Here is a 22,488-nt window from a genome sequence, read left to right as displayed (position 1 = left end):
AATATTATTTATTATACTTTTAAAATAAATAGGATTTGTACAAGAATAGAAATTTATAGATAAACACATTCATTTCAAGCTGAATGAATGTCTATAAAAAAAATATATTATATTTATTATTTTTTTGATATTTGTAACTTGTTGACGTAAGTTTTTGAAATACTTTTAATACATTCATGCTTTCTTGCTGTGATACTTTAATATACTTTAATCATATTATATGTGACGGTATACGATACTTTCATGCTACTTTTACCGTTCGAAATTTAGTGTAATCACTAAATACACCTTGAATCACACGTTAACAAGAATTTGCTCAATTTCTTTGTACATAATCTGTACCTAGGGAATTTAGCTTAATGTTTAGGACATATATATTAAGTTAATCACGTTTAGACATTACGACATATTAGTTTTTAAATTACTTGCAGTGTTTGTAGAGGTAAATATAAAAGGTGCCAGATTTTTTTACAAACATTACTTTTGTTGAAAGTTTATTCAAAAATATGAAATATGTATATTCAATTATTATGATACAGTTTGTACACGTATAATAATATATCCTTAAAAGATAAATTTGCAATTATAATTTAAATAATAAATTCTACATTGAAAAATTTTACGCTATTGAATGCTAATGAATATGCTTATAACGTTTGAGAAACATATTTTACAGAATAAGCACAGGCTGCATGAAATTACTTAAACAGATTTTTACATTTGGTATTAAATTATCTTCACTATTATAGCTAAGTACTATTCCATTCATAAACAAAATAATAATTATTATATTCACAAGAAATTAATATTTTATTAGTTTCTGAATTACGTTTTCAAAGGCATAGATATCTTTGTTATCAAATTCCGTCGGTTCATTTACATCATTACTCTATCAATTAAAATAGTTGTACAGAGATCAAAGTGTTTTACAGAAGGCACTCTATATATGTTACAAATGTAAAGGAAGTGCCAGTATTCTAAAATGAATGTTTTAAAATGTTTTATACACCTTATACTTCTAAAAGGGCGACACATTAACATTATCAAGATTGTAATATTTTAAAAAATTGCGTCTATTTAACTGTATACGTAGTATTATATTATTTCAGTTTTTCGACTACTTAGACTTTTCTTTATCAACGCCCAATCTTCAAGGATGTCCGCATCATTAAGCATGTAAACGATATAAGGTCCAGCAACTGAAACAGCTCTTCTTCTTTCAGTGTGGTTTCTGCGCCTTCTACCATTAGAATTTAACCACAGATCTGCATGAATATCAACATTATTCCTATCTTCTTCTAGTCTACGTATTTTTTCTTGTAAATCATTATGGATGCAATCCCAAATTAATTCTTTTTCACTTTCAAAATTCTGTAATGCAGCTTGTTCCTCCGCTAAGAATTTATTTTGGATATTTTGTAGTCTATATTGTTTTAATATTCCAGCTACTTCTGTTTTGGTCTTCATATTTTCTTTTAGACGTTCCAATGGTACTAAATATTCTTCAGATTTTCCAACTCGAACTTCCCCCAATTTTGTATCTACTTGTGTAATTCTTTCACGGTAAAGCCTGAAGTTATAAAAATTAAAACGTTCAATTCAAGATAACAAAATTCCTTCTATAAGGACTCGTAAGTAAGAGAAAGTTTCATCGTACGAAAAGATCTGCTTACTGTTCTTTGAGAAGCGTAAATTGTCTTTCTAAATCTACTAAGTTTTCCATGCATTCGTTACGTCGCCTTTCACATTCATCCTCATCCATTTCCGAAGAATCATCACTGTCGCTATGTTCTGCACTACTGTCACACGACGCGGAGCTTTGATTACTTTCATTGCTGTCGTGAGACATTTCTTCTCCTTCTGCCTCAGATTCATCCTTAACGCTTGGCATCTGTCAAAATGTTGCGATCACCTACAGGATTAAGTAGCAACAGATTGGTAATATACTAGATGTATATTAAAATATCCAAGTTATATTTAATTTGGATGAAAATTGTTTTGAAAATATTGAACTTTAAAATGTTATATTATATTATAGCAACATAACCATTAAATATTATAGCAACATAACCATTAAATATTATAGCAACATAACCATAAAAATGTATCGTATACGTGTAAAATGTTATATAAATTTTTCTTTCGTCATTATGATCTTCGATAACTATACGTATACTTATTTATATTATATTATATTAATATAAATACGTACTCACTGTTAAATAATTATGTAGTTTTCTTTTTAAAACGATGTCACTAAATAGTGAATATTTTGAAGATAAAGTACTATCCTTTATCTAGTCAATGGTCAGATACAAATAGTTGATTTCACACAGTGTGAAAAATACTACTTTAAGGATAGATTTGATATTGAATGCTTTTTAATACAGGCACGTTCCATGTGGATTTTTCACGACTTGATACGAGTCAATTTTCGAACGGATTTGCCCAGGCCTCGGTACACGAGTGTCGAGGCATGGATAGCAGCTAATATGGCGTCGAAAAAACGCATAGAACACGCTACAAGTGCTCAGTTTTACATAGTTATAATTTTTAGGCCACCGTATTCCGTAATTTCATACGTGCATATTTGGGTTGTATATATCGAAATACATACACAGGATAGCAAATAACCATTTTATCATATTCATATATTTAGGTAGATAGGAGTATGGTTCATGAAAATCCGCTTTTAATCTGTGCCTAAATAAGTACTTAAATATTTAAATAAAATATCAGTAGTGTTAATTAAGTGGATTTACAATTAAGGGTGGTATTTAAGTAGGTAAAGTGGATAAGTAGTATATTCTTTATTAGGTGTATTTCACTGTTTAAAAATATTCTTAAGTCCGAAATATTTTATATTGTTATAACAGCGAAGGTGTAAAATACCGATACACATACGAAATACTATCTTGCGAAGAGTTATAATATGATTATAACCAAACTTTTACTTCCGGGTTTAGTTTTTCGCGCCGCTTTGCTCAGTGTTCCTTCCGATGTTTCTTGTGGGCAACGATCAAAGGGCTGAACGTTTTACAAACGCGCGTCAAAAGGAGAACTTTTTCAAATTTTCTAATACAAAATTAGTAAATGTTTGCGTAAATTCTCGTCCTGAAAGTTCTATCAACATCACACCGAAGATAATTGGTAATCAATTACTTCGTAGTTACGTAGGTTACGGTCGTAGTGGTAGTAGTATTAGTAATTGAGAAAAAGTAGAATTTTTATTATTTTCCCCTTTATCGTTTTTTTTATTGTCAATTATTTTGTTATATAAGATACTAGAGAATGCCTTTGATTATTCTCGCGGTAACGAGAGTGATAAAAAGTGTTAAAGAAGAGAAAAAATGAAATAAGAAAAGGAAGAACGAAGAAGCGACGATGGCAATTGTAAAGAAAGGTACGAATTGTTTAATACGTCTATACAGTGGTTTATTAAAATAACATTTATCGAAACAACATTTTGCTCCTGATCATCGATATTAATATGTTTAACGCCAGTACGTTTAAATATGCTTAATAGTAACAGAAACGTTTTGGAGATTTTACTTTGTCATTAGTGTCGTGTGTACTTGACTCACAATCAAAGACGTATGTATGTATGTATGTATGTATATATGTGCAATAATATGCGTATATCCGACATATGTATGTACGTCGTGAAATTGATGCGAAAGAACTACGAAATGAAAGGGAATGAAGAAAATATTTATAACTTATGTGTACATACATAATATACACATATATAACGGAAGCAGTTAGAAAAAAAAGTATATATATATATATGTTTCTGTTTGTTTCTTTTAAATCTTTTCGTGTATAATATTCCATTCATATAAGATAAGACATTGAAACCTGGATAGAACAAACAGACATACAATGCAATATTCGCAAAGTGTAAAGTATACTAGGAATTAATGTATACGATATACACACATGTTTCTCGTGTGCTTTTCATGTTTCGTGAAAACTTTCGATTACGTAGGACTGTTTCTGCGCGAAACGAAGATACATACATACAGCCCGTTTCGAATTTCCTTCTGTCGTATCAAGTTCTTTCGCTTCTATTCGCTCTTTCCGATTAAATTTAAAATTTGTCACACACGAGACGGTTACGGTAAGAATTCTTTTACTCCGTACATTCCTACGTGAAATCAAACGATCGATAACACATACAGGGGCGGGGGGGAAATCTCTGTTTCGAGAATATAATTTCGCAAGAATCGCAAGTCTTAAAAAATAAATATAAATCAAGAAAGATGTAGGCACTTGATTTTTTACATATAATTTTCACTTTCTTTCGTGATACGAAATTGTATTCAACGTATAAAAGTTCTACTTTTGTTGAGGGGGGTGAGGAAGAGGGAGGGTGGGTGGTGGTGACGGTGGTACTTGCTCCTTGCGGAAGGAGATGCGTGTCTTGGAGTCCCTGGAGGAAATGTTCAATTATCATAAGTCGAGCAAATAGTTCCTTACCATACGCATCTAGTGTGTCGTACGTAGTTTGGTGTTGCAGCGGATCTTTTTGCTCATCTGTTTCGTGTACCGATAATTTTACGTAGATTTTCTAAATAATCATTTCATGCAACATTTGCCATAACGACGGCTTTCAATTAAATACATACGTCGTATCAGCAGCGTAATCAACAGCGATCGAGTTACATTTACCGAAAATTAACGAGAGAATCGTGTGACTGAAAACAAAACGGTTAACGTTTCGTTAGCCGAATTTCTTTCAACCTATAACAAAAGAAGTTGAGTTATCGAACCGCGAAGGGCTGCTTTCTTACTTTGTCGATCGATCTTTCTTTTCGTTATATACGCGATTCTGCTTACAGATCGTACGCGATCGTGAATGAATTCACCGTTAGCAACTTTCTCAAGTCGGACAGTTTGAAAATCGACATTCGCCACTGATAAGATACGAAACTAAGAGAAGTTTTCGCTTTACTGTAATACCGAAATGCTAATTACATGTCGACGTAGTTGCGTTGTTACGCGCAAGTGCAAACGAATTATTCCAAGTTGTCAAGTCGGAAGATCGTGTATTATGCGAAAACTGCGTTGCATTTTCGTTTTCTTCCCCCGCCCCCCCCCCTAGTATCGAACACGTATTTTCTCTCTGAGGCAAAGTACTCGTCATTTCTGTTTCTCGCTCGTCAAGAAACAATTTTAGGATACGTTGGGGCGAGTCGTGGTCGCATTTTTAATAGATAAAGTAGGCCTCGTCTGACTTATTTTGTACGTACTATTACCTAATATGTTCTGAGTTTTGTCGAAGTTACATTAATGTTACGTATACTGCGTTAGAATGTTTCGGAAGACATGGCGAACATTCGCTCGAAGAAGAGAGAACGGAGGAAAAAATACAAATATTATTTACACGTCGATAAACGGTGACCCAGCATTTTAGTGCAAACGAATGATTACGTACGTACATGGATAGTTTTTCTGTTTTTTTTTTAAACGATGTTTATTAGTAGCCGGCAATCTATCGGCTGTAATTCGAAGTGAAACGCGACAGCTTTATTTGTTATTTACACGCGTAGCGGTAGTAAAGAGTTGGTGTTAGTAGATGCGATTGTAACGGAATACACGTGATTTTGGAAACGGGTATTTCCCAGATTTCTGTTGTGTGTACGTAACACGTTCTGTAGTAACTGATAGACGATTGGCTCGTAATTGTTAGAAAAACTGACGACGATTCGATATCCTCGACAACGAATGACAGAAATAAATTGACCTCAGAGAGAAATTAGAGATAGGTAAGTATATACGGCATGGAAGATACAGAGATAAAGCGGTTCCATGATTTAGGAATCACCTGGGAAATTGACATTGCGCGAAAGCATACGTCCCAATGTTCGCATACTTTTCGTTCTTAATCGCGGATAAAAATCTACATAGTTGTCTTTTGACGGTCAAAGGTTACACGCATCCATATACATATATAGTATGTTTTTTAATTACAAAAATGATGTCACTACGATGGAAACATGTTCCTGTATTATCTGCAAATAACGGAGCTGATCCGTATATGGATAGCAATATCATGATGGAGGATTTACACAGGCGAGAGTCGGGTAGGGGAGACACTGATGTTTATTTTGCTTCTCAATCGATTATAGAATTTTCAAGGTATCGTTAATTCGCTACCAATGACGCTTGGCCGTTGAATTACTTCCAACGAGATAAATACAATTTGCACAACGAAGTAATCAAGAATTCGTAGAAAATAATTATTCGTATACACATATTATATTATATAGGTATATAAATCTGCAATCTCTGGATGTCGAGTTTTGCAATTTTTGCAATTTTTTATTCATTGCTACTTACTTGTATTACAGTTCTCTCGTTCTAACTTGTTCCTTCGATCGACGTAATGGCTTTCTTTACATTCGCATGGTTCGCTCTTGAGAGTTATGAAATTTGCGTTTCTACACGTTGCACGTGAATCGTAGAAAATGAACTATTGCTTCAGGAATAGAAATAATTAATCTGTTTCGTATTTTGTTATTAGAAAAAATAGTGTAATTTTTATAGAGGCAAATGTAGAATAAGCGGTACGGTACGTACGGTACGCTTTTATATGTGAGTGTGTGTATGTGTGTTTTAAATAGATATTTTGCATTGTTTCGGTATGATTAAATGTTACATTGCATTTTTAAACTCTTAACATTGTACATTAATGAATACAATTTTTTTTACACAAAAGCTACTAAGAATTCGTAATTTTGTAAAATGGTAATGCACGATAGGGGGATAAGTGCAACGTTATTGCGGGATCGTATAATAGTACAATATTATCCTACCATGTAATACATATACGAGTTTTCGACGTACAGTAACCTGTATTTCGATTAATTTCGAAAATAGATGCTCCAAACAATCGTAACTATACACACCGCATGCATTGTATCGTGTGCCTCGATTTACTTACTCTTTGTATACCGAGTTGCGAACAATACAGGTCTTAAGACGATCAACGCATATTCTACAGTCGTTCACGAAAGTAATGGAACATTTGTAATTCAAACTGTTAATAAATAAAATATGCACTTTAAACTAGAACTTTCGAGATAACTGCGATAAGGCGCGAATCGATCAACACGAGTAAAACTCGTACGTAAAAGATATACGTAAAAGTATATACGTGTACACAGAGCGAAACATCGTTTCGTACGGTCGAGAAATTTTACAGGTCACGATTTTTATAATCCATCGATAGAAATAGCGACATCGTGAAATTAACGACAAGGCATTGATATAATTAAATAGATAGCTCTGCAAATTTTCTTACGATCGTGATTCGGAACACGTTTTGAAAAAAAAAAGAAAGAAAAAAAAGAAAAGAAAGAGACGTGTATGGTAGAACCGCGTGGAATAATCGGAGCAACGGTTGGAACGTTACTTTGAAAACTGCAGTGACTAAAAATGTAAAAGTGCGTCATTTATTTGCCAACACTTTGGATCGCGAGCATGGCGATAGTTTTCCCGATAATTGTAATTATTATTTTCGATGATATATCTAATCTGAAAAGGTTGGTCCATTCTAACAGCGACTTATCGGCATTTCACTCATCGGCATCGATTCGATCGATCTTCTGCTAGTCGGTTTATCCAAACCAGCCGAATATGGTCCGATAGATGGGATTTTGGGAAGGCTAACCTCGAGTTGCAATCGCACCACTTATCGATAATCTTGCACGCACACGTGTGCCATTGCATCTTGTTATGCTTATGAGCGGCCTAATGGGATTCTGTGCTTTCATAGAATACAGGTTATCGATTTCTTTGTTATCCGTTGTAGCACTTTCCAATATTGCTGTCGCTTGTAACGAGGCGACTTTGAAACGCTCTGCGACACACGAATCAACGACAGCTGTGTATGGTTGTGGCAGATATAACGAAACACGATTCGCAATTCCCCATCGAACATGTGTACGTGTATATATCTCGTACGCGAAATATATGGTACGTGCTACGCAAATACCAAAGCTTTTTCCATTTTACGATAATTCGTATTTCCAAGTCTCGAGATGATACGCTCTGTACCGTTAATTTCTTTACTCTCGCATATACGCGTATATATGGGCAACGAAAGATTGGCAGAAAGTAATCGAAACCGGTTGAACTTGATATTCTTACCCCTGATTACCTTACCACTTCAAATTACCTTTACCTTTACTTTTCTCTTTTTGTGTCTACACATATAGTTGATCGAATCATGGATCGAAATAAATTAATAGAAAGATATATCTTTCTGTTGGACCGAAAGGAATTTCTCATGTCCCGATTTCTCTCGTTATATGGTCTCACGTTGCGACTATTTCGTATCACGAGCGATAGGAACGTGTCCTACGTGATTTATGTAATCCAAGGTTCTCGTAAATAAAAGCAACGATCGACTTGGATGGTGGTTCAAGGTAACCACTATTCTGGTATCAGTCATCGAGCGTCTATCGAGAGCCAGATGTATATGTGAAATCCTTTCAGATGCGTTTGGCCTATAGCTTTGATTATAACCTTTTTCGATATAATTGATTAAAGATGAAAATTAATTTAATATAATTTAACCGTTGTAAACCTTTTCGATGAATTTTTAAGCCAAACAAAGTACGATACAGCTGTAAAAGGATAAATTGGTTTAAAGGAAAGAGAAACTATGAAAGAAGGAGAACGATGTAAAGATATAAAATATGAAAAATAGTGTACGACTATCTTTTCACATCATTTTCAATAAAAATGTTAAAACCAACTCTTATCGTAATACCTTGACCATTCGTCATTCAGATTATCGTGTTTTTGTTAATATCACGTCACTTGGTCATTTCTTAAAAGCTTATTTCTTGCCGAAATTGAATTCTTCTCTTTTAACAGCGTTAACTTATACTCTCATTCTGCTAAATTTCTATGTTTCAATTTTCTGCCAATTATCTTTTCACCTGTTTCTTAGAGTTTCTTGAAGCGCGTAACTTCGTCCTGTAATTCGATAGCAAAAAGTATCTTTGCCCTCTGCCTGACTACTACGTGCATTAACGAGCAAAGAACTTTGTTCAAGGGTTTCTCGTTTTTCTAGAAATTATAATTGCGTTACTCTGTATCTAATATAAAAGCAAAAGGTATGTTTTATACTCACAAGATATAAAATATGTATATAATGGACGATGTAAAATATAAAATATAGATATATGATATTAGAGAGATATTTCAATTGATTTAAAATCTAAAGTTAGGTGATAATAAAACTGTCGCATAAGGATATTGTCTTGTGTATTTATATTATCGAGCGATTCGTCGATTATTCAGATTGTTCGGAAAAACTGAACGGAAACTGAACGGATCAAACTAAATCGACGATTGTCCATTTCTGGTTGCGTTACTTTTTTCTCTTTTTTAACTTGTACAAATTGGACAGAGCTAAGTTTCAGATTTCTGTACTCGGCTGTTTTCGCGAATAAATATTTCGCAGAAACTTTTCAACGTGAATAACTGCTAATCGTAATCGCTGGCAGTCAATTCGGTTTGAAACGATCCTTGATACGTATGTACCATATATACATGGCTGAAATTCCATAATCGATAGCGCGGCGAAGCGAGGGGCCATCGAATAATAAGGTAACGCTATTTTTGTAGAATCTTTGCTCCCTTTCGCAACCTCCCGAACCATTTCATCCCGAAACTTTCGTATCATGTTCGAACAACGTGTACGCGTTGTCTTGTGAATACGTATATAATAATGCAAGTATACGTACGTGTATATGAATCATCGCGAGACGAGACTGTGGGATCGTGTTCGACCGATACAAATAGTTCAACGGAGAAATGTTTTCTTCCGCTAAGTTGCGAGTTTGCAGAAACGTTAAACGAGAACGCGTTATCCGTTTTCTTTGGCCGTCAAGAGAGTGAACGAGATACGATAATCATAGCCATTTCTTACGAATTATGCATTTTCCATGTCCGAGACCTGCTCGAAGGAAAAAGATTTCAAACCTAACTACAAGCCATAGGGCATCCATCCGTTTGTGCCTCTGTAAAGAAAAAGTTACACAAAGATTTATCTCTGTCTCGCTTCCATCGAATACGTTCGATCGTACCGATCGCACATCGCGGATCAGAGAATCCGGAGAAACATACATACTTTTTTTTATACATACTTTGGAACAAACGAACGATCGCGCCATCGGCTGATTTACTCGTTCTCATTGATGGTATCGATCTCATTGCTTTCGATTGTATCGGTTTCTTCTTTGAAAACTACGACTGCCGATAGAAAAAGCGATCAGCGAATCGGCAAATCATTTTTGTTCCTTACGAACGAAAAGGCTAAGACGACTAGGATTTAGCAGTGCCGCTTTGCGCTTTGTCGTTCTGAGCTTTGTCGAAACCGTCGATTAACGTTTCGATGATGAATTTGATCGTCACTTTGTAGGTGCTCTCCACGTTCTCCGAGTATCGATCTTCTAAAGTTCGCTTCACGGCTTCTAAGAATGGTTGCTCGATTTTCTGAAAATAAAATTCATTGAGAGAGGAATAGGAGGGGCGGGAGAGAGAGAGAGAGAGAGAGAGAGACAGATAGAGAGAGAGAGAGAGAGAAACGTCAAATGGGTCAAAGTCGAAATAAAATTCTTAACGTTTACGAATATTTTTAGCTTATTAATCGTTCGTCTCCCGTTTAATTTCGTATATACGTTCCTATAATTGTTAACGAATGCCAAGTTTAGTAACATGTAGACGATTTAGCGTAAAATGCTAGTTATACGCGTTTCCGTGTCCGTTGTCCGTTTAACGCCATCGATCGAGTCGATATCTGCAAAAGTTTTGCAAACCATAATAACATTACCAAAAGCATCGTGCAAAGCATTACATACAAGTTTCAACGCAGCCTTTCGATCAGACACGATCAGACTCGAAAACTATTCGATCCATGTTTGATTTTGTGATATGTTTACTTATTTAAGTAATATCGCACGATAAAGATTATATTACGGCTGTAGTAGGTGGAAGGCTCGCGATTCGATCGGTGTTCGATCGAACCAGCCTAACGAGGAAACGAACGATCGCCTTGGAATCGTCAACAGAGTCGGCAGAAGAATTTTCAGGAGAAGAAGAAAAAAGTAGTATCCCGTCTGTTGCATGGTACGTGTAACGTCGCTACGGTGTATCACACACGGTATACCATACGTATTACTGTCCAACTTTGTTTCGGTGAAACAGAGGTATCTCGTATTTTCAGCAGCGACTATAGAACGTAACGAATCTACGAAGGGAACATTCGAGACGCGAGAAAATCGGAAATCAAAGAACTTGTTTATTCTACTATCGTGGACGAGAAACCGTAGTATAGCAACTGAACGTTGGACAAAATCTCGATGCCCACGCCGAGACGTTTTATTCGATCTTTGATCGCGTCGCTTTATCATGTTCTAGTACTACAATTTTGGAAAAATGTTCGTACATTTGTGAAATAGTAACGTGATAACGAACGACGATAGGATTTCTTGGTACCGATAATATCAAGTATATAACAAGTTACTTTTTACGAGCTTACCCAAAAGTACTGTGGATTAAAGTCAGGAATCTTTGTATGCGTGGCTCCGACTTGATGAAGACAGGTGAGGAAATCATCCATATTGTCGAGTCCTCTGATACCTTCGTCCAGAGCAGCCATTACTTTTTCCGCGTGTTTGCCCAATTCTACCATATCGAAGCGCTCCTCTTTCGATTTCAAGTCGAGAAAACGCGAAAACATTTGCACCAATTCCTCGTTTTCTTCGAACAACCTGCGAATAAACGAGAGAGTGAACTTATAAAAAGTCGAAGCTTGGTATCCTACTTTCTCTGTCGTCAGTAGTTGCTTCGCGTAGTTGTTTTGTAATTAACATTGGCGGAATACACGCGCGAAACTATGCGATACTTTACCGCAATTTTTATACCGTTTCCTATTCTTTAGAGATAAATAATATATTTCTAAAGACGCGAAGAGAAGAGCAAAGTGTCCAAAGTTGAGAGTAAATTTTATTAAATGAAAATTATACCGTCATTTTGTCTACGACTTTATTCTATATTCGAATAAAATCGTGTTTCAACGTTTTTACCGATGACAAGGAAAAGTACTTTGTTTTTCTTGAATTCTGTAGGCGTCATAAATCTTGTACTTGGCCTTTAGGGGATAGAAGCTTTTACGATATATTCTGTGTACTTTCTCCGAAAGTAAAACTCGCGAAACTTGGTCCGTGACACGGTCGAGGCAACGCTGTTGTTCCATAAGACTTTATCTTTGTTTCCTTGCTTTACTCGCTTGGCTTTATAGCGACCGTTTCCTCGTTTTCGCGTCAGATATCGTTTTTAATTTTCATTATCATTCGTTTATTCGTGTTTTATTCGCGTCTCTCGGCTTAGCACGACTTCCGGCTATCCATCGCGTTAAACTTTCTCGTTCGATCGCTTCTTCTACGGCTATTTTATTTCGTATACGCGCACATGCATATGTACGATACGTAGAACGTTAAAAGGTCCCTAAAGTCTTCGTTCTTTAGGTTTAATATGAACATTTTAAAATCTGGCACCGACGAAGCTTATCTCTTTAGGTAAGACGAGTGTCGCGCGGCATCGTTACTTGCTATGCTTATAATAAGTATTTCTGTCTCGAGTCTTATTCGAATCGCGTTTCTTCTGTTTCTACGTTTAATTAGCCGTACCGCCACCACAAACCTATCTATCTCTCCAACGACGCGTTGCGCTTCGTTTTCTTCGGTTCTTAAGCGGCTAAAATTTTTAGTTTCCACTTTGTAGGAGGCTGGTAAGATGTCGAGCAACGAGTTTAGAGATTTGCTTTCGATATGTAAATAAAAGAAATTATTAACGCATCGCGCGTTTATCATTGTTATACGTATAACCTACTTTACGAGTGTCGCTTTTTGCGTTATGTAGCAACGTTATATAGCAATATGCAACTTTGTACATAATACGTAACTTTGTAGATGCGATGCAACGTAAAGACACATTGTACGTGTACGTGTACGTGTTTCGTGTGTATTGGTGTCTGAAACGAATGGAATCGATAGTAAGGAACTTTGATAAGGCCCTTGAGACGCGAATAGCTTTTCAAAGGTAATTATCGACTTTGATGTTTCGTAATCGATTCGCCAAATTTGTTATATTCGTAGTCCGCACATACGGATGTGTACGATCACCGTAGGAGAATCGCTCGAGACACGACGTTTCCCAACTTAGATGCCAATTTAACGAACGAAACGAACAATTCTCGAAGAATTAGATCGGTGTAAATACCGTGTGTAAATATCGTGACGCATTGACGAAGAATGGAGTAAGCAATAAGAAGGAGGAACAAGTTATATCGATGCGTAGGATGCAGGTAAAAATAAATAATAAAAAGGTTGGCTCCGTGTGCGTCAGAAACGCTTCGATACGCCGGTAACGGACGATTGTCAATTTCCAACGGCTATCGACCGTCGTTTGTCGCATCTGTGAGTAACCCAGCGAGCATATACGCAACGCGACACTCATTTTTCGGTTTTCCACCAACGGAGAAAGCAGAGCATCTACCGTCGTTAAAGAGAATGGATCGTATCCAGCAACTGGAGCGCTATCAATCACGAAAAAGGGCAAACATTTCGTTTCTACGTGTACATGTTACTTGTCAAGTACGTTGACGGTAAAGACGCGTAAACGATAGCTCCTTTAATAACGCGCTTCGTTATATTCGAAACGATATCGAGCCTTGCAATTTCAAAATGTCCGCTTTTGTGGGAAAAGTTCTCGTTTTATTTACTTATCGTACCGTTTTATTTATTTACTCTTTCATTTTCATTTGGATAGAGCTGCAAGTACGATAGAACGAACGTCGCTTACTTGTTTCAAGACGAATATCTTGACAATTTCAATAGTAGGAAATAGTAAGAAAAGAAAGAAAACGGCGAAAAATTTTGCGATAAAGAGATAGAGGTAAAGAGATGGTCGGAGGAGTGGAGTTGGTTAGGAGAAACGGGTTAAGTTTGAAAGAAAGCAAGAAGGCGTACGAAGAAAGACGGAGAATAAGGAGGAAAGGAAATGAAAGGAACGAGAGGAACGAACGATCGGTTTGAAAGCGGACGAAAAATAACAGGGAGAATGGAGGAAAAAGGAAGAAACGGGATAGACTCGTTTTCACGTCGACTCGCCTAGAAATGACAGACACGAACGCACTATTTCTGCGCTTGGTCACGCGAATAGTCTGAAAATGCCAATACGAGGAAGTCTATTGTTCGTTAACAGCTGGGACAGAGAGGGAGAAACAACGATCGCCTGCGTTTCACGTCGGAACCTTCAATCCTCGAACGCTCGTTAACATTGAGAAACAGAAAGCAAAAAAATAAACGTGGCCGCGTGTATCGTTTAGTTGTTGTTAATCGCTGTTTATTCGTTACGTTTGCTGTTTCACGAATACCTTGGCGAGGCTATCGTCGAGGTTATATTATCGCGAACCTATAATCGACACATCGATACCAGAGATAGAGGGACGAAAAATTCCACCGTACTTTTAATACGAATTCACATGAATTCACATGAATTTAATTACATACTCTGATAATAGTTTATTTTCCGATTAACAATCGAGCGATATTTGTCAGAGCGTACAGACCACGATTTCGATTCGGAATCGGAATCGGAATCGGAATCGGAATCGGAATCGGAATCGGAATCGGAATCGGAAGAGGGATAAATCTGTGCAAAGATACAAGTGGAAAATATACAGACTATCATTGTTCCACGCTTCTATGCTCTGCTCCGTGGTTGATTATTGGTTGACGGAGGGTCGAATCTGTGCGGTTTTTTCCTCGGTCCACGATAAATTATTTCAGGGTAGCCCTTTGTAGGCATATCCCGTACGCTCTAATTACGCCGAGAGTGCATCGATATCAGGAATCTCATCAATTCAGTAACAAGTGGATAGATAAAGATAGAAAATAAAGGGAGTGAAAGAGATGGACGCGTGTACGCTAAAAGGGTAGCAAGTAAACGAGGAGCAGCGAATAATGGAATCATTTGTCGTCGAACGATATCGGACATCGGCGAGGAGAGCGTAATTAGATGGCGACTAAACTTACGAATCCTCCTTTGTACATATGTATTTGCTTTTTCTACTCGGATTTTTCATCTTCGCGGAACGGAGACCAGCGACTATCGTAAATAGATCGTTTGCTGGTAATTCCGAAAACGACGAAACGATAAAGTAAATGTAGTATGTATTATAGATTGTAATTTGATCACGATACCTGTAGTAAATTATAGTTGTAGGCATAATCGTTTCATAGTTAACCGAGAATATGTTGGTCGTAACATTCGATCATTATATCCGCTCTGATTGTTTCTCTTGTACGTGTACATGTATATTAAACGCAATTATCGATTATTCGATAAGTAAAATTATTATTCGCTACCTTGAATTATTAAATAATCGATAGCCGTTATTCGCGTTACATTTCGTTCGACTCTGAAACATTCGTAGAATAGAGAATCTATCTTTGATATTTTCTTTTTTCCTCTTTTAACGGATATTTTCACGGGCAATTAACGGGTAATTCGATAAGACATAAGAGATACGACTCTTTCGCAAGACTATGTAATTCACGTTCGACCAATGAAATGAAAATTTGTATTCGCAATAGGGTTGAGAGTAAAGATGATCTCCTTCCCGTTTCCCCGATAATCTCCTTTATCGAAGCATCTCCATCATTTTCCGAAGTTTGTCGTTCGGGACTAGTTAACGTTTCAAGGACGCGACTGAGGAATAAATTGGCAAATGGAAATCGTACGCGACTCGTAAAATACGAGTTTAAGAAAAATGAAATTATGTGCGAATTTCGTCGTAAGAGCGAAATCGATGAAGAAAGGAGAACCGAGAGTGGAATACCGAGTATAGGTAAAATCTAATATTGGATGATGTGTTATAGCGGAGATTTCGGGTCTAACCCTTACCTGGATTATCGATTTTACTTTTATAAGCGGTGTATAACGCCGTTCGTGTATAGGAAATTATTTAGAGCTGCGTGTAACATTGGAGAAGCTGCTTGTTATCTACAAAATAATTTAACAACTTACGATAGAATTTCAATTTTGTCCGTTTCTTTAACACGTTGATCGCCAACGAACAGTCTTGCGTGTTCGGCGAAACGGCCTTCCTAGCCTAATTTCTATGCATTCTTACACTTTGCATCAGTTTCTCTTAAAATCTATACGCGTACGTATATTTTCGTCGAAATTTATTTTGCCATCTTTCGAGATGCCATATTTTTTTCTTCTATTTGCCGCGAAAGAGACAAAAGGATAGCTTCGATCGAATTATAGCTATATAACCATATGATACAAAGTACATCTAACTCGTAACTACGTAGTAATACGATTAAATAACGAATAGCTCGTTACTCTTTTCCTTATAATTAATTTCCGTATAATTTCTTTCGCTATATAGCGTCTGGTAAACGATATATTCGTATTATTTGAAAAGTTGAGAGGTTATTATTCGAAAAGTAAAGCGCACGACACTCTTGGAACAGCAAGATCGATCGTTGATATTTTTATACGCGGAATTTACTACTTTGTAGGAGGAAATGGCAAGACGTTATCTATATCGCGAACATGGTAGAGATAGGTAGAGATGCGAGGAAAACGAGCGCTGGAAAAGCAACGTATAACGATCGTATCGATAATTTACTACTTGCGACTCGCCTGTAATTAATATGCAAACATCAAAGTTAACATTTCGCGTTTAAACAAAAAAAAAGAAACTGTCATTCAGAGTCATTTTTCGAAAATTGAATTCGAAATTCCGAAATTGAATTGAATTTACCTAAATACGCCGATCACGCTCGGTTATTGTAGGCCAATATCTAGAAACCTATCGTTGTTTCACGAACGATGGAAAGGCTCAGAAGCCGACATATAAAGACAAACGAAAGGAAATTACGTGCGTTTGACAGAGAAGAAACCGGGGATAAAATCTAGTATCCGTGGACGAACGATGAAAAAAAAAAAAGAAAAGAGGCAGACGAGGTAGTTAATTATCCAATTTAATTATCTGCAAAGGCCTCCTTTCGTGACCCGTTATTTTATTTATTAACTAGGTGCACATTTTCTTCTTTTATTTCCGTTTATTTATTTCAAATATGTATCGAATTCCTTTTTTCCAATTCGATGGATATGCTACACTTTCACGTATACGATATCTGAATATATCGTATGTGCAGAATGTCCTTGATTTGTTTCCTCTACGATAAAAGGAGAAGCACGTCGGTCGACATGTCGCTACCATGTGCTGGTTGGTAATAGGTGTTTGTGAATTTCGGAGGAATATGATTCGTACGCTTATGAAGTTGCAAGTTCGTTTGAAACGGATGTTATTTCGGTGCACGTAAATTCTGTTATCCAAATGTTTTTATTACTAACTCGAACCCTATCGATCCGAACGTTAGTTGGACATTTTAGATGGTAGAAAACACGATATACTAGCGATACTTATAATACGTGTCTGTGATCTCGCGGAAAATACAAAGAAAGGTTGTAACGAATGTGGAAGAACATGCGCTGTTTGGAAATGTGCGTTTGACGTAGTATGAAATAAATTATCGACTTGCGTAATTCTCTTAATAAAAATATAAAATCTCCTTAGAGCGGAAATTTTATTACGCGATCCATCGAGTAACCGTGGAATCGAATCGCCATATAAATGGTTATAAATCATATAATCCCCTATAGTTTGTCAGATTAATACGGTTAATTTCCTTGGATTAGAAAAGTTAACAGGAACGATTATACCGCCGATGGTATCTCATTGTCTTTTATAATATACGGTCTCTGGAGAAAAGGTTAATTCGTCCGTAACCGTTAGCTTTATCCGCCTTTAACGATATCGCGTACAAGTACGGATGTCGCAAATGGGGAAAAAGATATAGATAAGACCAAGCTCTAAAGGGGTGGCGAGTTTCTCGGATATCGTAATCGTACGATATCGGATCTCTACTTTATCGGCCACCTCTTAAGGAAATTGTAGGTAGTCCGTGAATCCTCATCTCCCGTTAAACCGATATAACAGTTCGAACGGACGAAACGTTGACAACTGTTGGGTCGTTATCGCGCGCTAATGATAAACGACGAAAATTTTAGCGACAACGAAACTAAGAACCGGCCGATTTCGGTGTTTTAACGGTGCATTTTGAACGTTCGACTCGATACTAAACACGACGATAGAACGTTTGTAATAACGGAGAAACGAAATTGACTAATAGCATCGTTTTCATCGTTTCGGTCATCGTACAAAGTCTTTCGAAGAAACGCCTACCTTTCAACAGCATGGTTCTATTTCTTATTTGTTTTTATTTCTTATTGCTTCTCGCAATTAATTATATCGCACGTTACTTTATTAATTATATTACAGAGCCACGTACTCTTTCTTCTATCTCTGGATTCCAGTGATATCGCGTACTTAATGCACGCTCTAGTGATACGTAATTTTTATAGAACTTTTCTTACGTTTAATGCGTTACAAACCTCATGAGCATAAAGACACCGGTCGTTTCTAGCTTTCTGGAGACCGCTTTCCAACTGGCCATAACCGTAAATTTCTGTTTCGCTGTTAACGGAAGCCGTGGGTCCGTGGTAGGTTGATTCGGTGTGGCCAATTTGCTGAGTTCGCAGCCCATGTCGAGTATCGGTGATCTGTTCCTTTCTTCTTCGGGAATAGAATTTTACCTTGGAGAACGATCAGTAGATTTGACCGGATCGAGCGGGAAAAATCTTCAATCCTGTACGAAGCTTCGTTGATCTTCGACTCGCTTCGACCATGGAATCTACGGACACCGCACGGCGATCAATCCGGCCGAAAAACGGACGAGCAAACTTTAATCAAGCGGCGGGCAATCAGCTGGTTTCCCACGGTTTCATCGAATCACTCGCGTTCAAGCGTTTCACTGGATTTTTGCCCCGAAGGATTTAACGTATTAAGAAAAAGGCTAGTCATTTATAATCCCTCGCTCCTCACCATTTGGTTACCACTTTACGAACAATCGATACGAAGCAACGTGTTGTTCGATCGCTGGCGTTCCGTTCGAAGTTAACGTAGCCGTCGTCGTCGTCGTCGTCGTCGTCGTCGTCGTCGTCGAAATCGAAACTGTTACGTTTAAGCGAAAAGTTCAAATCCATTCGTCCTCCTGCTGGTCTCCGTTGTTGATAATTTTTCATTTAAAGTTCATTTAAGATACACGTGAAAAACGGAAAACTCGTTCCTCCTTCTCCTCTCCAATATGCTTTATCTTCTGCGAATGTCAAAACGAATCACCGAGTAACAACGATCCACGGTTCTTTTGAGTCTTTTCTCCGGCTGCATCGAATGCAACGACGCTTTGTCGAAATATTCTAGCAGAACGATCGCGGCCGAATACTGTAATTAGAACAACTTGCTTGATAAGTGGTAACGATTCGCTTGATGGAAAAGGAGAGACGGTGGACGTTGCTAAGCGCGAATGCAGATTTAAGCACGAGGATTTCGAGGTTTCCCGATCGTCAATTTGTAAGTAGAAGAGAGAGAGAGAGAGAGAGAGAGAGAGAGAGAGAGAGGGAGAGAGAGAGAGAAATATTTGATTTCGATGCGTGATTTATTATATGCGGTTATAGGGTTTTTACGAGATTTCAAGGTGTTCTCGTTTCATCGCAAACGTACCGACACGACGCGATGTCCAGACGAATACGTACGATCGGTAATTATACGTACGCAGAGTCCTTGAAAATCTAAAAATTAATCGTCTATCATAATATAATTCATCTAACGAGAATGTATGATAAAATTCTATAATTTTCTACCTTGGACCTAGTCCAAGTGGATATTACTCTTCGAGCAAACTGACTTTTCGCCAACATCGTCTGTCTCGTTCGATGTTCATAAATATGTAAAGAAAGGAACAAGAAATAATTACCTCTCTGATAAATAGACCTACCAACTAGCCTAATAAATAGGTAAATGTGGTGGAAAGTATCGATCAACGTGTAATTATCGAATTGCTCGAACGACCAAAGACTTATCTTTAAGCTTTAAGGCTTTAGCGTAGCAGAAATTAACGAAGATACAAAAATTCTCGTTCGACCGTTAACTTTGTAGCTTTAATTGTTAAAAAGATTCGTTTTTGATTCGGAGTTGAACCGACGGGAAATAATTGGGAGAAGAAGGGGAACGAAAGTCTCTTACTCGATGGAGAAATGTAAAACTCGAGGAAGAAGCGATAACGAAGGTGAAAATGATGGAAAAAGGAAAAACGTTTGAAGGGATAATCAGAAGACGGCAAAGTCTGTAACGAAGGATACTTTGCCTCGCGCGTAAACAAAGACACGAAAAGAGGAGAGAGAACGTAAAAATTTGAATAATCTTAAAAGCAGGTTGACCGTGTTACATGGTGTTGGTCGAATGGCTGTAAAATTTGGTATCGAGAAGCGAATAATCGATCCGATTCGCGGATCGAGTACGAGTCTCTTGAGTCGTCGAGTTAACGTTTACGAAACACGATAACGGAACAGTATAACGGAACAAGAGCGTCATGGAAAAACTTGGAAACGGGAAAATAAATATGAAATCGTCTCCCTCTGTTTCACGCTCGATCGAGAAAGAAATACAAAGTACGATGTTGGTGCTTTGATCAATTTGTAGGAAAAGATCTCGTCGATTATTTTACACAGCAAAGTGTAGACATTAATTAGTAGAAGCAGCACGTACATACGTACATGTACATGTGCACGTATCTATAGATCCCGTATTAAAGCGCAACTATGCGTTACTAGATCGCGGATGTTTATACAAATGCATATTTTTATCGGAACGAACGAACAGAGCAAACGAATAAGCGGAGATTCGTTCTGTATTATGGCACGTAGTTTATTCTAAATATGCGTTTGTTATATGTTCGCACACTATGCATAGCTTGCGCATTTCCCTACATCTTTGTACATTTAAATTTGCCACGAACGCATAGACGTCGATATCCTATACGTATTATGATTCGATCGTACAGGCGGTTTTAATCGCCGTTTAATTACCGCTTGAATCGATCGTAGCGATTTAACAGAATTTGTTTTATCCGACTCGTAAATTAGAGACGAAACAAGTGGAAGATATCGAGTTTGTCAGACGATGGATGACTGTCGCGCAACTACGTCCAACTACCTGCCAACTATTACCGTGACGTATATACATATTTACTTTTACAGATCTACCTACTATCTTTGTACGATAGCCATAGTAACAGCAACGGATAAAATCGGTCGAGATTTTCTTATTTTATGACTAAATTACTCGTGTCGTGGAAAAATAAGCAAGTGGCCGGATACTTGCGAGCAGCGTACAGCGTACAGAACAGTGTACAGAAACAAGGAAGTGGAAGCATGTTTGATGGAAACGATGGAAATTTCACCCTTTTTCACTTTCTACTTTACAGTTTTTACTTACTTTTACTAACTTTTCTCTGGCTATTGGAAGATCGTTGAATCGACGTGTACGTTAACTAGAAATATTTTTGACGATCACGGGTGCACGAACGCGTATACTATAAAGTTTCACTCCTAAGATTCTGACGATAAGTACATCTCCGTTTGGTTTGGGGCGAGAAGCTTGGTGTAAAAGTATCTCGAGGACTGGAAAAGAAGAAAGTCGAGAAATCAGCGTGACGCTGAACACCGACATCGTGTCAAGCGTTTTCGCACGAATATCAATTCTCGAGACAGTTTCTCTCGTAGGACAGTATCAGAACGGAAAGAAATGAAAAGGAAAGGAAAGGAAAGGAAAGGAAAGGAAAGGAAAGGAAAGGAAAGGAAAGGAAAGGAAAGGAAAGGAAAGGAAAGGGAGGGAAAGGAAAGAAACGATAAAGCGACGAAAGATCGTAGTCGGTGTGCTTTTTAGGAAAGCATCGTCCACCGTTCAATTTCCTCTCTTCTCAGAGTAGGGGTAAACGGGAGAAAGAGAGAAGCGCGGAAGAATCACCTGGTGGATGGATGAAACAGGGTTTCTCTGATCCCCGACGAACCGTCAACCGAATCGATTCGCACGATTTACAAGCCACGAGCTACGATTGTCCTTCCCTTGTTTTAAATAGGTCCTGGCTCGTCGGTCAGCGGAGCGCTGCTTCTGCATTCTGTTCCCTCTTCCTCGTTCCGGTCGAAGGAAGAGAGAGCCGAGAGAATATATGGTTAGTGCGCGCCAGTGTCTTCAGCGACGCGTCCTTTTCCCAGAGGAGCAAGTTTTCGTTCCGCATGTGTCTGTAGGTGCGTTCCTCGTTCCGAGTAGGCGCGACTGCTGTCGACGGAGCCGTTCATTCGCCGTTTCCAACGCGGCTACCAAGGACCTATCGCGATTTTCCAACACGTTCTCGTGGTCACGGTTCCAGTTTTCTATCTTTAGAACGTCTCCCGGGGCTCGGATCGTTCGCGTGACGATGATTTGCG

The 22,488-nt window shown here is 37.6% G+C and overlaps 2 protein-coding genes across 8 annotated transcripts; both read right to left on the bottom strand.

Moving 5' to 3' along the window:
* Positions 1–825: 825 nt before the first annotated feature.
* LOC100746990 (breast cancer metastasis-suppressor 1-like protein) lies at positions 826–2,509 on the bottom strand. 4 transcript variants are annotated; one of them, XM_033323473.1, is made up of 3 exons: positions 2,213–2,509; positions 1,674–1,912; positions 826–1,570 (listed from the first exon to the last, which is right to left on the bottom strand). In XM_033323473.1, the coding sequence occupies exons 2-3, from the start codon at positions 1,889–1,891 to the stop codon at positions 1,096–1,098; spliced, it is 693 nt and encodes a 230-aa protein (XP_033179364.1). In that variant the 5' UTR covers positions 1,892–1,912; positions 2,213–2,509; the 3' UTR covers positions 826–1,095. The 4 variants fall into 4 exon arrangements, with proteins under 4 accessions (XP_033179364.1, XP_012246654.1, XP_003493256.1 ...); XM_012391231.3 differs by having other exon boundaries at positions 2,217–2,509; XM_003493208.4 differs by having other exon boundaries at positions 1,674–1,891; positions 2,217–2,509.
* A 6,684-nt stretch (positions 2,510–9,193) lies between these two features.
* Positions 9,194–22,482, bottom strand: LOC100746753 (globin-1). Of its 4 annotated transcripts, none has more exons than XR_002947598.2 (5): positions 22,028–22,482; positions 18,556–19,444; positions 11,558–11,789; positions 10,164–10,512; positions 9,194–10,037 (listed from the first exon to the last, which is right to left on the bottom strand). XR_002947598.2 is itself a non-coding variant. In XM_033323475.1 (5 exons), the coding sequence occupies exons 3-5, from the start codon at positions 18,705–18,707 to the stop codon at positions 10,342–10,344; spliced, it is 555 nt and encodes a 184-aa protein (XP_033179366.1). In that variant the 5' UTR covers positions 18,708–19,444; positions 21,497–21,681; positions 22,028–22,482; the 3' UTR covers positions 9,194–10,341. The 4 variants fall into 4 exon arrangements, 3 of the variants coding, with proteins under 3 accessions (XP_033179366.1, XP_012246656.1, XP_033179365.1); XM_033323475.1 differs by adding an exon at positions 21,497–21,681 and having other exon boundaries at positions 9,194–10,512; XM_012391233.3 differs by having other exon boundaries at positions 9,194–10,512.
* Positions 22,483–22,488: the final 6 nt, after the last annotated feature.

This window comes from Bombus impatiens, unplaced genomic scaffold (genome assembly GCF_000188095.3).
Source record: "Bombus impatiens unplaced genomic scaffold, BIMP_2.2 scf_1055, whole genome shotgun sequence".
Taxonomy (NCBI): Eukaryota; Metazoa; Arthropoda; class Insecta; order Hymenoptera; family Apidae; genus Bombus; species Bombus impatiens.
This window is presented reverse-complemented; position numbering and strand designations above follow the sequence as displayed.

Coding starts and splice junctions, on each gene's coding strand:
- LOC100746990 (XM_033323473.1), bottom strand. CDS start 1,891: ATGCCAAGCGTTAAGGATGAATCTGAGGCAGAAGGAGAAGAAATGTCT. Junction 1,571..1,673: donor TTTACGCTTCTCAAAGAACA/GTAAGCAGATCT, acceptor TTATAACTTCAG/GCTTTACCGTGAAAGAATTA.
- LOC100746753 (XM_033323475.1), bottom strand. CDS start 18,707: ATGGGCTGCGAACTCAGCAAATTGGCCACACCGAATCAACCTACCACG. Junction 11,790..18,555: donor GGTGTCTTTATGCTCATGAG/GTTTGTAACGCA, acceptor GTTTATTCGCAG/GTTGTTCGAAGAAAACGAGG. Junction 10,513..11,557: donor TTAATCCACAGTACTTTTGG/GTAAGCTCGTAA, acceptor TTTTATTTTCAG/AAAATCGAGCAACCATTCTT.